At 43.3% G+C, this 14,972-nt stretch overlaps 2 protein-coding genes across 4 annotated transcripts; both read left to right on the forward strand.

Moving 5' to 3' along the window:
* Positions 1 to 372: 372 nt before the first annotated feature.
* Positions 373 to 6,260, forward strand: uck2b (uridine-cytidine kinase 2b). Of its 2 annotated transcripts, none has more exons than XM_017703333.2 (7): positions 373 to 735; positions 2,474 to 2,633; positions 3,325 to 3,421; positions 4,142 to 4,284; positions 4,391 to 4,488; positions 4,776 to 4,824; positions 5,797 to 6,260. In XM_017703333.2, exons 1-7 carry the CDS (start codon positions 631 to 633, stop codon positions 5,928 to 5,930), a joined length of 786 nt encoding a protein of 261 aa, XP_017558822.1. In that variant the 5' UTR covers positions 373 to 630; the 3' UTR covers positions 5,931 to 6,260. The 2 variants fall into 2 exon arrangements, with proteins under 2 accessions (XP_017558822.1, XP_037401194.1); XM_037545297.1 differs by having other exon boundaries at positions 623 to 752.
* A 1,431-nt stretch (positions 6,261 to 7,691) lies between these two features.
* On the forward strand, positions 7,692 to 14,595 carry czib (CXXC motif containing zinc binding protein). Of its 2 annotated transcripts, XM_017703334.2 has the most exons (8): positions 7,692 to 7,769; positions 7,853 to 7,936; positions 9,493 to 9,549; positions 10,971 to 11,052; positions 12,306 to 12,337; positions 13,241 to 13,318; positions 14,041 to 14,106; positions 14,293 to 14,595. In XM_017703334.2, exons 1-8 carry the CDS (start codon positions 7,764 to 7,766, stop codon positions 14,368 to 14,370), a joined length of 483 nt encoding a protein of 160 aa, XP_017558823.1. In that variant the 5' UTR covers positions 7,692 to 7,763; the 3' UTR covers positions 14,371 to 14,595. The 2 variants fall into 2 exon arrangements, with proteins under 2 accessions (XP_017558823.1, XP_017558824.1); XM_017703335.2 differs by lacking the exon at positions 13,241 to 13,318.
* The last annotated feature ends 377 nt before the right edge of the window (positions 14,596 to 14,972 follow it).

Consider the following 14,972-nt stretch of genomic DNA (forward strand, 5'->3'; position numbering starts at 1 on the left):
CTCGACTGCATATGTGGACATATTTCTATATTGAGCTCTATTTACACAAAGTTAGGTTAGTTCATCATTTATGTTGAACAGACTCTCCCAAAGTTTTACGCTGCTGCGCTGACGTTGAACCGCGTGCTGCACTGGGTCGGTATGACCAACAGGTCAAAACCAGCTCTAAACAAAGTGACCGCTGGGCCCTGATTGGTGCTCTGGCTTTGCGCTTCTTCCGTTTTGACATGTTAGGAAAATGTCAGATATTAGACTCTGAAATGTAGTGGAGTGAAAGGAAAAAGTCGCCCAGAATGGAGAAACTTCAGTACAGATACACGAGAAAATACTTAAGTACAGAAACCAATTACATTTACTCAGTTACTGTCCACCAATGGTTAGGGCCTTTCTCAAGAACACACTCGTGAATGAGGCCCATATCTCCCAGAATGGGGTGCACCCCCTCTAAGGAGTATGACTCTCCCCCACCCGTTACTCCCGCCAAAAGCCCTTCTGCTTTTTAAACTGTGCAAGGCGTTATCAAGGGCGTAGGGCGTAGGGCAGAAGCGCGCTCTCTGGGTAATGTGACGCGGCCCGCGCTGCTGCTAGGAGGAGAGCTGTCTTCGCTGCCCCGGCGAGCACACTGCAAGCATGGCTGGCGACAGTGAGACACGGCTCAACGGGCAGGCAGACGACACCAACACGGTCAAACAGCCTTTTCTGATCGGTGTCTCTGGCGGTACCGCCAGCGGGAAGGTTCGTTCTTCATCCCGGTCCGTCTGGCTTTGTTTTTGTGTCTTTCTTTTTCTCCCCTAACCTGCTTTCGTTGTTCGCTCCGGCGCCGCTCCGACCTCGTGGCTTTGTGTGTGAAGTTCATTAGAGGAGAAAAGCTCGAAGAGTCTTCAGAAACATCCAGCTTTGGGCCTGAAGCCCACGGCGTTCCGGTTCGTTTTAATCCCGGGCCCGTTCAAGTCATTCATTGCTTTAATGCTTATGAGGGGAAACCGGCGTGACGTCAGTCATTCATCTCCACGTGGCACAGATTTCCTCATTTACTTTAATTTTCTCTCGTTTTCTCCCTCATTTAACTTTTTCCGCGGTTATAGCTCTACAGAGCCAACATTTACCCGAGTTCTGGGTTTTGCTCCGAACCGGATGGTCCAGGTGGTTGCTAATGTCGTCACTTTGCTTCTTTTGTTTATGGCGCAAACAATGTCCTTCAGTTGGACCCCAAACAGTGCAGTTCGCTGCTTTACTGAGGGGAAAAATGTGGGCTAAACAGCTTTAAACGTCAAACCGAAAAAGCATCGACCTGATAAATATCGTCATATTGCGGTTACCGGGCTTGTTTACATGGTGAGGTAAACCGCGCTCCAGTAAAGTGACGTCACCTCTTATCACGATTCGTTTCTTTAAACGCAAAATTTCTGGGTAATTTACTGGTTGAGATGTAAACAGAGGGTTTTTTGGGCCTCTATAGAGAAACCTACCAAATCAGATTTCTTTACAATGGTGGTGATGGGAACCAGACGTCTACAGCACAAATGAAGCCGTACGTGAAGCTGCACATCTTCTGATGGTAACGGTAAATAGGCCCAAATGTACCTCTAGGGCCAAAACTGTCCCTCAAAACAATCCTAGAGCGATATCTCTGACGTTAACCGACGTGTTCGTAATCATTTTGTGGAATATGTTTCTGTGAGGGAGCTTTTAGAGGTGGACGCCTGGTTCCCATCACCACCGCTGTGGACCGTTCTGACTCGGCCCGTTTCTCTACAACAGAGCATTTCACGCCAGACCGCTCTGAATGACTTGGGTTACATTTTAACCAATTAATTATGGAGGAAAGTTTAATAATCAGTAGAATTCCCCTTTAATGTGGCCGTACTGTTTCAGCTAGCTGTGCCCGAATAGTCCAACAGGTCTGAATATTGCAGTCTAATGTTTTTACCTCCGGGCAGCGACCTTGCTGGGGTTTGACCCAGATTAGACTCGAAAGGCTCTGCTGGTTTCTGGCTGAGGGCCCTGCTGTCTAAGAGGAGAATTCCCTTACATGGAGGGCCACTCAGCTCCTCCCCCTGATGTCGAATCTTGCCATAAAGCAGCGCCCACATGGCGTTTGTGGACAAGCCGAGCCGTCCCGCTTGCCTGAAATGCAAATGGCATTGACATACAGTCAGAACTTTTTGGTTGTATTTGTTCCATTTTGAAGCTTTATTTGCAGGTTTTTTTGCTTGCAGTCAAATTCATTTAGATTTTTATGTTGTTTTAAGAGGTAAACATACAAAGTGACAGTAAATAGGAAGCAAGAGCTGAACAAATGAAGGAAAGGAAGCAGCCACAGGCCATACGTAGAGAATAAAAGTCAGAAAAAAAGATGCATTTTCCTGCCCTCACTGTGATTAGAAGTTCTCTAAATAATAATAACCAGACTGCTATACTTTTGTCATGTAATGACCACGTGGAGTCATAAACCCATGTTGTCTTCTTGCAGTCTTCAGTGTGTGAGAAGATTATGGAGCTCTTGGGCCAGAATAAGATTGACCATCACCAGCGGCAGGTGGCCACCCTCAGCCAGGACAGTTTCTACAGAGAGCTCACTCCAGAGCAGAAGGCTAAAGCTCTTAAGGGCCAGTTCAACTTCGATCACCCAGGTAATACTGCAGCTGTTAACTCTTATTATGCAGCAGTACAGTACCTCCCTTCAAGGGCAACTACACTGACTCTGAGTTCTTTGCAGTGGTGGTGATGGCAACAGTTACAATGTGAGCATGTGTGTGTGTGTGTGTACGTGTGTCTGTTTATAGTGAGTGTGTGTGTGTGTGTGTGTGTGTGTGTTACCCTTTACATAGTAAGTAAATTTCCTTATTAATGGACTAAAAGAAATTACCTAAATGACTTGTTCCATTGACTTACATTAAAAGTAATGTAAGCTTTTTCTTATGTAGATGGATGGATGGATGGATGGATGGATGGATCTGGGTGTCTCCCAGTGTCCTGCATGTAGCTCTACACTATACATTGATTACAAACCATCATTTCAGGTCAAAAATGATCATAAAACAATGTCTTAGACATCATGCAGACTGTTTCTAACCATCTCATTTACCCTTCTGTGAGGGAGCTTGTAAAGGGGTTTAACTCTTCAGACGTCCGGTTCCTATCACCACCATTGTAAACGATTCTGTTTACCTCTTTAAGTATGCGCTTTAGTGGAAAAAGTGGAAAAGTATCCCCTTTAAGGAAAAAAGACCCGAGATGCTTCAGCCCACGATCGACCTCTGCAGTCTCAGCTACTAGTCACGTTATTAGAATGACTGTGATTTTTATTTTCCAACCCCACAGATGCTTTTGACAATGAGCTCATTATGAAGACTCTTCACGACATCGTGCAGGGGAAGACGGTCCATATTCCAGTCTATGATTTTGTAACCCATTCCAGGTTGGTTCCACTCTCATGCTTTTTACTTTTATTTTAGAGCAGCTTCAAGCCCAAATGTATCAGACGCATGGCTGTCATAGTCAACTGTTTTATATCCAAATTTTCAGTTGCAAGAACTCCGATTTTGACCAGTTTTAGGAATATACAATATTTAACGCTTAAGTTTTTTTCCTTTTTTAAAAATTTTATTCCAGGTCTTGTGGCCTCAACATCACCCCACCACCTCTGGGGGTTCACATTTATTTTATAAAGTTTATAACTATGTGCTTATGTATATCTGTGTTCAGTATCTTTAAGGATGTGTACATACATTAATACCTTTTTAAGCTCAGTTCTAGATACTTACTGTCCCGTATCCAACCCATAAATGGGTAGAGTGAAGGCAAAATATAAAAAATTACATATATACAAAGCATAACAAAAAGCAGCGGAGTAACAGCAGTGTTGTTGAGTTTTAAGTGGGGAAATTAAGCCTAGCAAACTTGCACCTGGCCCATGTTCAGCATTCAAACCTGAATCTTGAAAAACCGATGTGCTGGTCTTCTTGAGGGAGGACCTGGAGATTGATTGATTTACCCATTTTTATATTCTTATTTAAAAATACTGCTTATTTTTGACCCACAACTCTTTCACCGCCTTCTTTATGAATTATAATGACTCTAGTGACTGAGTGGCGAAGAGCTTTCTACGTGAAAGTAATGGATGGATGTTCCTCCACAGAAAAGACGAGTACGTGACGCTGTACCCAGCAGACGTGGTTCTGTTTGAGGGAATCCTCATGTTCTACACGCAGGAGATCCGGGACCTTTTCCAAATGAAGCTGTTCGTGGACACGGACCCAGACACGCGTCTGTCTCGCAGAGGTAGAGACGTTTCTCGGGGAAGAGAGTCCCCTTTTGAACCTTTACAGTAACCAGCTTAGCAGGCTGACTTTGAGGATCTGATAACCGAATCTGTTTGGGTTGTTAGTTCTGCGGGACATCAGTGAGAGAGGCAGGGAGCTGGAGCAGGTTTTGTCTCAGTACATCACTTTTGTCAAGCCGGCGTTTGAAGAATTCTGTCTCCCGGTGAGTTTTAGCTAAAGGGAGGTTGTGTGATTTTGTGTTTATCGTTATTGTGATAAATTACATCAAATTTAGTCACAGCATCCTTTTCTGAGCCGATCATGGCTGTGATCACTAAACTGACCAACTGTGTGTATCGTTACAAAAGAGCATCATTCATTTTGTTTAATTGGATTTAGTGCAACGCAACTAAATATCGTGACCCATATCGTGCATTTTGAAAATGTGTCAAAGTATCATGGTGTTATACGTAAAACCGGTGAGCTAATTATGTGCATTTCATTCTCCAGACAAAGAAATACGCTGACGTCATCATCCCACGAGGAGCGGACAACCTTGGTAAGTTGCTTAATTTGAAAGACACTAAATCTGGACCTAATCTTGAGATTTGGTAGCCTCGCATGGTCCTGCAACAATGCACGTTACCAGAGTTTTCAGCTGGCACGCTGTGTTTTAAATTACTTTGAAACAATGTCAGACTCAGGAAAACGTCCTTCACACGTCCTCATTAAAGAAGGCAGAGAGGACAACGTCGTGTTCTGAGACAGATAAGCTGGACGTCCGTCCCATCGCCGCCTTTTAAAGATTAGAGCATGAACTTCGTCTCCTCTGCAGACCAGTTTCTGCTCCGCCGTGTTGAACGGTATAAACTCACTGTGACGCGACGCACATGCAGAACGGACTGAAACTTTCCGATAGGGAATGTAATCGGATACAGGCGTTTACATGGATGTTATTCTTCTATTTAACGGATTATTTACAGGATTTCCCGCCTCGTTCAGTCAGATAGATATTGTATTCCTAATGGCCTCAATCAGACTCGTCTATTCCGACTGAATTGTTATCATGGACGTATTCTATTCCGATTGAGCTTTTAGTCGGAACATTAACAGATGATCGGGCTGCATGTAAACGTGGCTTTGCTGGGTAAGGAGGAGGCTGGAACTAAACTGTGCAGGTCTGTAGGTCTCCAGGAGGAGGGTTGATGACCACTGTCCTAAAGTGTCAGAAACCACACAAGTTGTTCAGTTTGAGGTCACCTAACATCTCGACATGATTCAGGCCTGCAGTTCGCACAGTGCTAATTGGTGTGGTACAAGATTCCATGACTTATTAGTGTTAAAACTAAAAGAACCAACCATGGCTTGGCTGATCCACTACGTTTGGGTTAAGAGGGGAAATTCTACATTCGCTTTATTGTTTCTCTTTTTCTCCCTTCATCTCCAAGCAGTTCATTTTTGCTTGTATTTGACCCTACAGGGTTAAATTCTGTGCTGCAGCATTTTAAAAACCCCTTTCTTCTTTCCACAGTGGCAATAAACCTCATCGTGCAGCACATTCAGGACATCCTGAACGGGGGGTTCAGTAAACGTCAGAACGGCTACGTGAACAGCCACGGGACGCCCCGACAGAGAAGGCCGTCCGAGTCCAGCAGACCCCACTGACCTCCATGTGGCCCTTTCCTTCTGCGTAGGATGGGCTGGACTGTGTAATAAAATTCAGCGACCCTTTATCGAATGGAAGATGCTAGAGTTGAAAGGCCTTTGTGGTTGATATGACTTGCGTTTTAAGTATGTTGTCATTGTTATTGTGGTGGTTATGTTTGCTTTTACCTTCTTTTTTTTTTAATTATTTTTTCCAGATTAAGGTTGAAAGTGCTTTCTGTTTTCAAGAAAGTTAAGTGACATGCACGACTGGTGTGGTCGTTGTCCTTATCTGCTTTGATAAGTGTTAGAAAATAAATGAATGGTATGGTACGCGCTACCAGTGCTTGCTGAGGTGGGCTGGTCGAGAAGTCCTATAAACTTGAATTTAACTCAGGAAAAGTGATTGGATCCTTTGCATAGAGGGTTGGATTCATCCTTCGTGCTGCATTTCATACGTCTTCCCACCGATTATGAAGTCTGTATGTGGCTGAATGGTAGTGCTGTCCTTTTATTACATTTTAATGCTGTTTATTACTCTGTAGATGGATCCCTTCACCGTGTTTAACCCTGGGTTGCTCCAATTAGGTACAGTCTACACAACCAGTAATATATGGTGCCTCATACTTGCCTTCTATGCCACTTCAGAGAATTCAAATTGGCCTTGCGTTTCAAGGCTGAGTCCTTACACCATGCAAGTGTTTCCCCACCAAATATGTGTTATAAGTGGCCGCACCCATAGAACACCCTGGAAATGCTAATGGCTTAATAACACTAAGATTACACCACATGGGATTGTGTTCAACACTTAAACGAACACTTGCTCAAGCTGAAGTTGGTATTTTATACATACAGCTCTTAGTTTATAAGAAATACCTCGAAAAATGAGGATAATATCAGGGAATTGTGTTAAAATCCTAACATATGCACATATTAGTGCTCACGACTGAATACTTGAATTGTACACTTTTAGAAAAGATGGTTGTTCAAGGGTTTCTTAGCATGGGGGATGGTTCTATTTAGAACCATGACTTCAATATAGACGCGTTTGTGTGTTTCAAATGGTTCTTTGCAAAATGGTTCTGCTAGATTGATGGAGAACGTTGTATGTGGTTGTAAATGGTGTGTTTTGTGTGGTTGGTTAGTGTAGTGGATAACGCCTCTGCCTTCTATGCTGTAGACTGGGGGTCAATCCCCCACCATGGCAAACACCCTGTATTATCCCAATAAGAGTCCTTGGGCAAGACTCCTAACACTACCTGTGTAAAAATGATCAAACTAAGTCGTTTTGGATAAGAGTGTCAGCCAAGTACCATAAATCTAAATAACACCAAAAACATCTGCTGTTAAAAGCTTCTAGCCCTTTTTGGAGCTCAGTAGAACCATTTTCAAAGACGTTCTTTAGAACCATACACAATACGTTCTCCATCAGTCTGAAGAACCATTTGACCATGCAGAGAACCAATTAAGCACGACATAGTTATATATTTAACTTGGTTCTAGGTGGAACCGTTGCCTTCCATAAAGAACCAATGTTTTTTTTTTTTTTTTTGAGGGTGTAGCTTTTTTAGTATTCTTTTTGATAGATCATGTGCTAAATTTGGGGTTGTATGTGTGACGTTCTCAAATGCTGTGAAATGCCGAAGAGAATAAAATAAAAACTGAAATAAAATTTCTTTTTTTCTATGAACGGAGTCGCCACACGTGTCGTGTTGTTCCTCATAGTGACCACTAGGGGCTCCCTCACCGCGCTTCGAGCTCTCTACGTTTGCGTAAGCCCAAGTGAATAGCAGATCTACGCTAAAGTCTCTCATACGTCTATGTGTGTTTACGCATGAAGCGCAAATCGCCAACATGGGGGTAGGTCTGCCACTCTGGCTTTTCAGTGCCTTTGGCTGCATTTAATGAAGTCCGACACGATTAATGTACATTTTTGTCTTTAGAAATTCGGGCTGCAGTTTAAAGCCACGCTGGAGAACATTACAGGTGTGAGGCCCGACGGAGACGACTTTCGCTGGTACTTAAAGGTAGAGTGTGTTGTGGTAGCAAACAGCTAACTAACTGTTAGCAGGCTGAATGTAAACTGATAGGCGTCATTTGTAGCAGTTTTTTTGGGTTGTGTTCATATTTAAAAGTAGACATGGGTGGAAATAAGTAGTTTTATAGTCTACTACGTTTGTACTAGGCTGAAATTGGCTTCTTATTCACTATATTTTCATGTACACCCAGCAACCATAACATTCTGACCACCTCCTTGTTTCTACACTCACTGTCCGTTTTATCAGCTCCACTGACCAAACAGGAGCTCTTTGCAGTTCTACAGTTACAGACTGTAGTCCATCTGTTTCTCTGGTACTTTGCCACCCTGTTCTTCAGTGGTCAGGACCCCCATGGACCCCTACAGAGCAGGTACTGTTTGGGTGGTGGATCAGTGTGTGCTGGCCTGAGTGGATCAGACACAGCAGTGCTGCTGGAGTTTTTAAACACCTCAGTGTCGCTGCTGGACTGAGAATAGTCCACCAACCAAAAATACCCTGTCAACAACGTCCGGTGGCCGCTGATGAAGGACTAGAGGATGACCAACACAAACAGTGCAGCAGCAGATGAGCTGTCGTCTCTGACTTTACACCTACAAGGTGGACTGACGAGGTAGGAGTGTCTAATAGAGTGGACAGTGAGTGGACACAGTGTTTAAAAACTCCAGCAGCACTGCTGTGTCTGATCCACTCATACCAGCGCAACACACACACCACCACCACCATGTCAGTGTCACTGCAGGGCTGAGAATGATCCACCACCCAAATAGTACCTGCTCTGTGGGGGTCCTGACCACTGAAGAACAGGATGACAAAGTATGTAGAGAACCAGATGGACTACAGTCTGTAACTGTAGAACTACAAAGTGCTCCTGTTTGGTCAGTGGAGCTGATAAAATGGACAATGAGTGCAGAAACAAGGAGGTGGTTTTTGAGTTTGAGTGGTGGGTGTAGCTAGAGCTGCAGTAGAACAAGAGTATGAGCACGTGGCGAATAAGAAGCCAAATTTAGCCTAGTACAAATGTAGTAAACTACAAAACTACTTACTTCCCACCTACGTCTACTTTTAAATTTTTTGGGGCAGTCGTGGTCTGGAGGTTAGGGATCTGGCCCTGTGACCGGAAGGTCGCCGGTTCGATCCCCAGAGCCGACAGTCCATGACTGAGGTGTCCTTGAGCAAGACACCTAACCCCCCAACTGCTCCCCAGGCGCCGTGGTTAGGGCTGCCCACCGCTCCAGGCAAGTGTGCTCACTGCCCCCTAGTGTGTGTTCACTAGTGTGTATGTGGTGTTTCACTTCATTGATGGGTTAAATGCGGAGGTGGAATTTCCCCAGTTGTGGGATCAAAAAAGTATCACTTAACTTAATGAAATAAGAGCACAACCCAAAAACAGCAAGATAAAAGGAGGTGATATTAATGCCTGATCATGGCATGTGGGACTACACCTTGGGAATCTTCTGCTGATCTTTAGCCAGCAGTGTTGTGAAGTTGCTGGCTGTTCTTGTCCAAATTCATGACGCATCCTTTCTTCTTTTTTGTTGTTGCAGCTGAAGTGCGGGAACTGCGGCGAAGTCTCAGACAAATGGCAGTATATCACGTCACTGGTAGGGTGTTATGTTAAAGTGTCATTATTGCACAGACTTGAACACTTGGCCTGCTGGAAAATGCCGAATTGTGGGATCATACGATGATCAGATTATTAGTCAATAAATATTGTCACTTGTGCATTCCATGATTTGACAGCATAATCAGTAAGTTTTATTCTTCAAACAATGTTATGTCATTTTTACCTGTATTTATTGTCCAAATGCTTCAGTACTGGTATTAACAGTCATTTGCCTCAAGAACAGCTTAATGGGGAATTCCACCGTTTTCTACATGCTTCAGTTGAGATATGAACAAAGTTATTCAGCGTGTTTATGTCAAGTAGTTGACTGTAGAGAAGCTCACTCACTCAGATTTGTTCACAGTGGGTTTTTAGAGCACAAAAGTTGATCTCAAAGCCGTCGTAAAACAATGTCTCCTGCGTCGGACGACAGTGTTTATTACCATTTTGTGTTATAATTCAATACGAAGGTACTTTTAGGGACATTAAACTCTTCAGATGTCTGGTTCCTATCAGCACCACTGGGAACATTTCTGTAAATTTCTCTAGAATGCCACTTTTCACATCACACCATTCTGAAGGGTTTTATTTACATCTTCACATAGAATTATATGGAAATTTTGAAGAAACTGTGGAGTTCCCATTTAAAACTCTGCCCGGCATTGATTTGAAGGTTATTTTGCCCTTTTCCCTTCCAAACAGTTACAGTGTATGTGGTTGAAGTACGACGAGTGTTTTGACTCGGGCACACAAATGCACCGATCAGACATAGCATTATTTTAAACACTGTGTCCACTCACTGTCCACTCTATTAGACACTCCTACCTTGTCGGTCCACCTTGTAGATGTAAAGTCAGAGACGACAGCTCGTCTGCTGCTGCACAGTTTGTGTTGGTCATCCTCTAAGTCCTTCATCAGTGGTCACAGGACGCTGTTGGCTGGATATTCATTGGTTCTCAGTCCAGCAGCGACACTGAGGTGTTTAAACACTCCAGCAGCACTGCTGTGTCTGATCCACTCAGACCAGCGCAACACACACTAACACACCACTACCATGTTACTGCAGTGCTGAGAATGACCCACCACCCAAATAGTACCTGCTCTGTGGGGGTCCATGGGGGTCCTGACCACTGAAGAACGGGGTAACAGAGTATCAGAGAAACAGATGGACTACAGTCTGTAACTGTAGAACTACAGAGTGCAGCTATACAGTAAGTGGAGCTGATAAAGTGGACAGTGAGCTTGGAAACAAGGAGGTGGTCATGATGTTACGCCTGATCGGTGTATAAATGTGTGTGTATATATAAATAGATAGATGAGTAAATTAGCATGTTTATATATAAATGACAGACAGTTCATGGGTAGCAGACTTGTAGACCCTACTGTGTCTGTTCATCACTGATGTGAAGATTTCCTCAGGACAGTATGCCGCTGAAAGGAGGGAGAGGCAGCGCCAGCATGGTTCAGAAGTGTAAGCTGTGTTCCCGGGAAAACTCCATAGGTAAACTCACGCTTCTGGATATTTCCGTCATTGTTCCATATGCTACAAGTTTACATGGGAAATATCTAAGAGGAGGTTCTAACACCTTTATTATGCATTACCTATTCTGCAGTCTACCTATGCTTTATTTACATGACATTGAAAATTCACACCCCATTAACAGCGTGGAAGCTGTGCAAGTGATTTTGGGGGATGTTTTGATGGAATAATCTCAAGCATTTTAGAGCCAAATGAGCCCTTATACTGCAGTCCATCAATCTAGGCAAGATCATTCAACACTTCTGCAGACCTGCCATGCTGAATTGTATTGGAATAAGTCATTTAAATAAAAAATTACAACTATTCAGCCGATGCTCAGGTTTTGCAGATAAATTGAGCCAATATAATAATTCTACACTAAGCGCTCAGTCAGGCCTGTATGCATGAAGCAGATCAGAGATAAGAGGGTGCCAATACATTTAAGACCTTGGTAGTAAAGGGCATGTAACAGTTGGCCACTTTGTAATTAAACTTTATGTATGAAGGTAAGGTGAAAAAAAGTCTACGCTACTTAGACCAGGGGCCGGCAACCCAAATGTTAAGAAGAGCCAACTTGGAAGCCGCAGCGTTTTATGTCCATTCTGCCATTGTGGCTGTAAATATGTCTGTATGTGCTAATGAAGTAGTATAGGCTAAAAATAGGCTATGAAAACAGACGGACTTTGCTCAGATTTTTAAGCTTTAGCCCAGCTACAGCTGCTTTTCTCGCATCTCCAGCAGGAAACGTTCCTCAAAAGTAGATTTTTATGAGGCTGCTTTTATGAGTGTTTGACAGTTTCTCGATGCAGATTAAACGTATTGGGAAACCAGCTGGAGCGATTATAAACGCAAATTCGTCTCCAAGCAATCGATGTTCGTCTTAAATCTCTCTCTTTGCCGTTTTGTCGCTGCTGGCTCGGCGAGGCTGTTGTCTGTGTTGCTATGGTGACCAGCCGTCTGCGCTGATCTTCAGGGTTAAAGGGTGAATCAGCAGTTCTACATTAACTCCAGGAGTTAATGAAGATCAGCAGAGCTTTATTTTACTGTAAAGGAGGATTATTTTACTTAGTCCTGCTGTGGAGCCGCAACAGGGCTGTGAAAGAGCCGCATGCTGCCGATCCCTGGCCTAGACCTTGAGGGTTCTGATCTGAAAAAGTTCTGCTCTGTACAGGGATGTCTAGAGCTGTCCATTGAAGTTTGTGCAATTAAAGGGTAGCACGCCTTGTCTTTCACAGATATCCTGAAGGACACCATTACGCCATATAATGTAAGTAATGCAAATGATTCATTTCTAATGAATGAAGTTTCTCTTCTCTTTTTTAATGCTGAATGTCACGTGTACACAATACCCTTCACAGCAGTTGTAGTCAGTCAGCCAAGACGTGTTTGGTGTCTGACGTTTTCCTCTTTAGCTTTAGCACTGAAGCTACAAGGCTAACGGAAGCTTATATGCCAACCGGCCACTTCATTTAGTGCACTGCCTTGTTTCTACACTCATTGTCCATTTTATCAGCTCCACTGACCAAATAAGATTACAGTTACAGACTGTAGTCCATCTGTTTCTCTACATACTCTGTTACTCTGTTCTTCAATGGTCAGGACCCCCATGCACCCCCCCACAGAGCAGGTACTATTTGGGTGGTGGATCATTCTCAGCACTGCAGTAACACTGACGTGGTGGTGGTTTGTTAGTCTGTGTTGTGCTGGTCTGAGTGGAGTGTTTAAACACTGTGTCCACTCACTGTCCGCTCTATTAGACACTCCTACCTTGTCGGTCCACCTTGTGGATGTAAAGTCAGAGACAGCAGCTCAGTCATCCTCTGGTCCTTCATCAGTGGTGACGACACACTGTTGGCTGGATGTTTTTGGTTCAACACTGAGGTATTTAAAAACTCCAGCAGCACTGCTGTGTCTGATCCACTCGTACAAGCACAACACACACAAACACACCACCACTGCAGTGCTGAGAATGACCCATCACCCAAAAACCGCCTGCTCTGTGGGGGTCCTGACCACTGAAGAACAGGGTAGCAAAGTGTACAGAGAAGCAGACGGACTACAGTCTGCAACTATACGGAGCTGATAAAATGGGCAGTGAGTTCAAATTATGGTTTGTTAATGAATGTAGCCTGAAGAACCAAACAGCTTCTTCCAACATGTTTCTCTGAAGGCAGAGGACAGTGAGAGGTTTAAGACGATGGTGCAGTTTGAGTGTCGGGGTTTGGAGCCGGTGGACTTCCAACCGCAGGTCAGACATCTGTGAATCCAGCTTAAAGAGGAATTTCACCAATTTTTCAAAATATAAGCAACGAGGTGTGAACAAAATCACGCTCAGTGGTGGTGACAGGAACCAGATATCTAAAGTGTTTAACGCCCTTAAAACTCCCTCGCAGAAAGTAATTAAGGAACAAATACACTGGCTGATGACTGAGAAAATCTTTTATGATAACTAAGTAAAACCTACATTTCTTTACAGTGAGTCATGGCAAAATCATATTTTTACTGTTTTACATCACGTATTGGTGGTTCTGGATAGTAAATAAAATGGCTATATTTGTATTGTAGTCATGGTGACCCCTGGTTCCTATCACCACCACTATAAAGACATCCAGGTCTCTACAATCAATTATGCAGAAATTTTGAACAGTCTGAAATTAGGTTGGCAAGGGTTTTATGATGGTTGATAATGCATTGCATGTGTTGGTATATCAGTGGTCCACAAATTTGTGCATGTGGGCTTTTTGATGCCTCTTGATGACATCATCTCATTAAAAATGTTACTTTATAATTAAAATAAAGTATTAAAAAAAAAAACAAATATGATATTAATATTAAGCTCCATAGCAACCCATTCATCATGAACTCACTTTAGGGTCTCAAAAAACCCAGAACCCATCGTGTTGTCTCTCCTCACTAGAAATTCTCTGATCGTCTTCTGTGAACTAAACTTTTTGCTCTGTTTCTTCACAGGCTGGCTTTGCTGCCAAGGGGGCTGAGACCACCACCCAATTCCTTGAAATCAACCTTCAGGAGAAAGTGAGTGAGAAATGCCGTTAAATGAATCTCGTCAGTTTTTCCTGATTTACCCAAAAATAATTTTGGGTGACAGACTAAACATGTCTTGGCTGAACCATTATGGTGAACCGTTCTTTTAATGAGGAAACCGGTTTAACTGAGAACATCCGTGAGATCGCGTGTAACAGACTTCTTTCCGTGTTCCAGGACTGGACAGACTACGATGAAAAGGCCAGTGAGTCTGTGGGGATCTACGAGGTCACACACCAGTTCATCAAGTGTTGAGGGATTTTGTGACAGGGCACAAAGTAGACTGCTTGAGGTCCACCTGGAAGAAAAGAACCATATATGAAGACAATGTATAAATAATTGCTTATATTATTCTTGGTCAGTTGAAAGTGGTTGTGTTGGACAATAAGGACAAGAACACTCACCATGTGAAAGATGGACAGCTCCTTTGGAAATGCTGGTTTGCAGTGACAATAAAGATTGAGTTCAGTGTCCAATTTATTCAGTGTCCAATGATAATATCATCATTTTCTCTGAAAGATGCACTATATATCCAAAAGTCTTCACTCACGCATCCAAATAATGAATTCAGGTTTTCCAATCCGTTCCATGGCCACAGGTGTATAAAGCCGAGCCCCTAGGCCTGCAGACTGCTTCTACAGACATTAGTGAAAGAATGGGTCGCTCTCAGGAGCTCAGTGAATTCCAGCGTGGTACCGTGGTACCTAAATATTCCACAGTCAACTGTCAGTGGTATTATAACAAAGTGGAAGCGATCGGGAACGACAGCAACTCAGCCACGAAGTGATCGGCCACGTAAAATTTTTAATAATTAGTTTGCATTTTATTGCATGAAATAAGTATTTGATTACCTACCA

The sequence above is a fragment of the Pygocentrus nattereri genome, chromosome 2, assembly GCF_015220715.1.
Source record: "Pygocentrus nattereri isolate fPygNat1 chromosome 2, fPygNat1.pri, whole genome shotgun sequence".
NCBI lineage: Eukaryota > Metazoa > Chordata > Actinopteri > Characiformes > Serrasalmidae > Pygocentrus > Pygocentrus nattereri.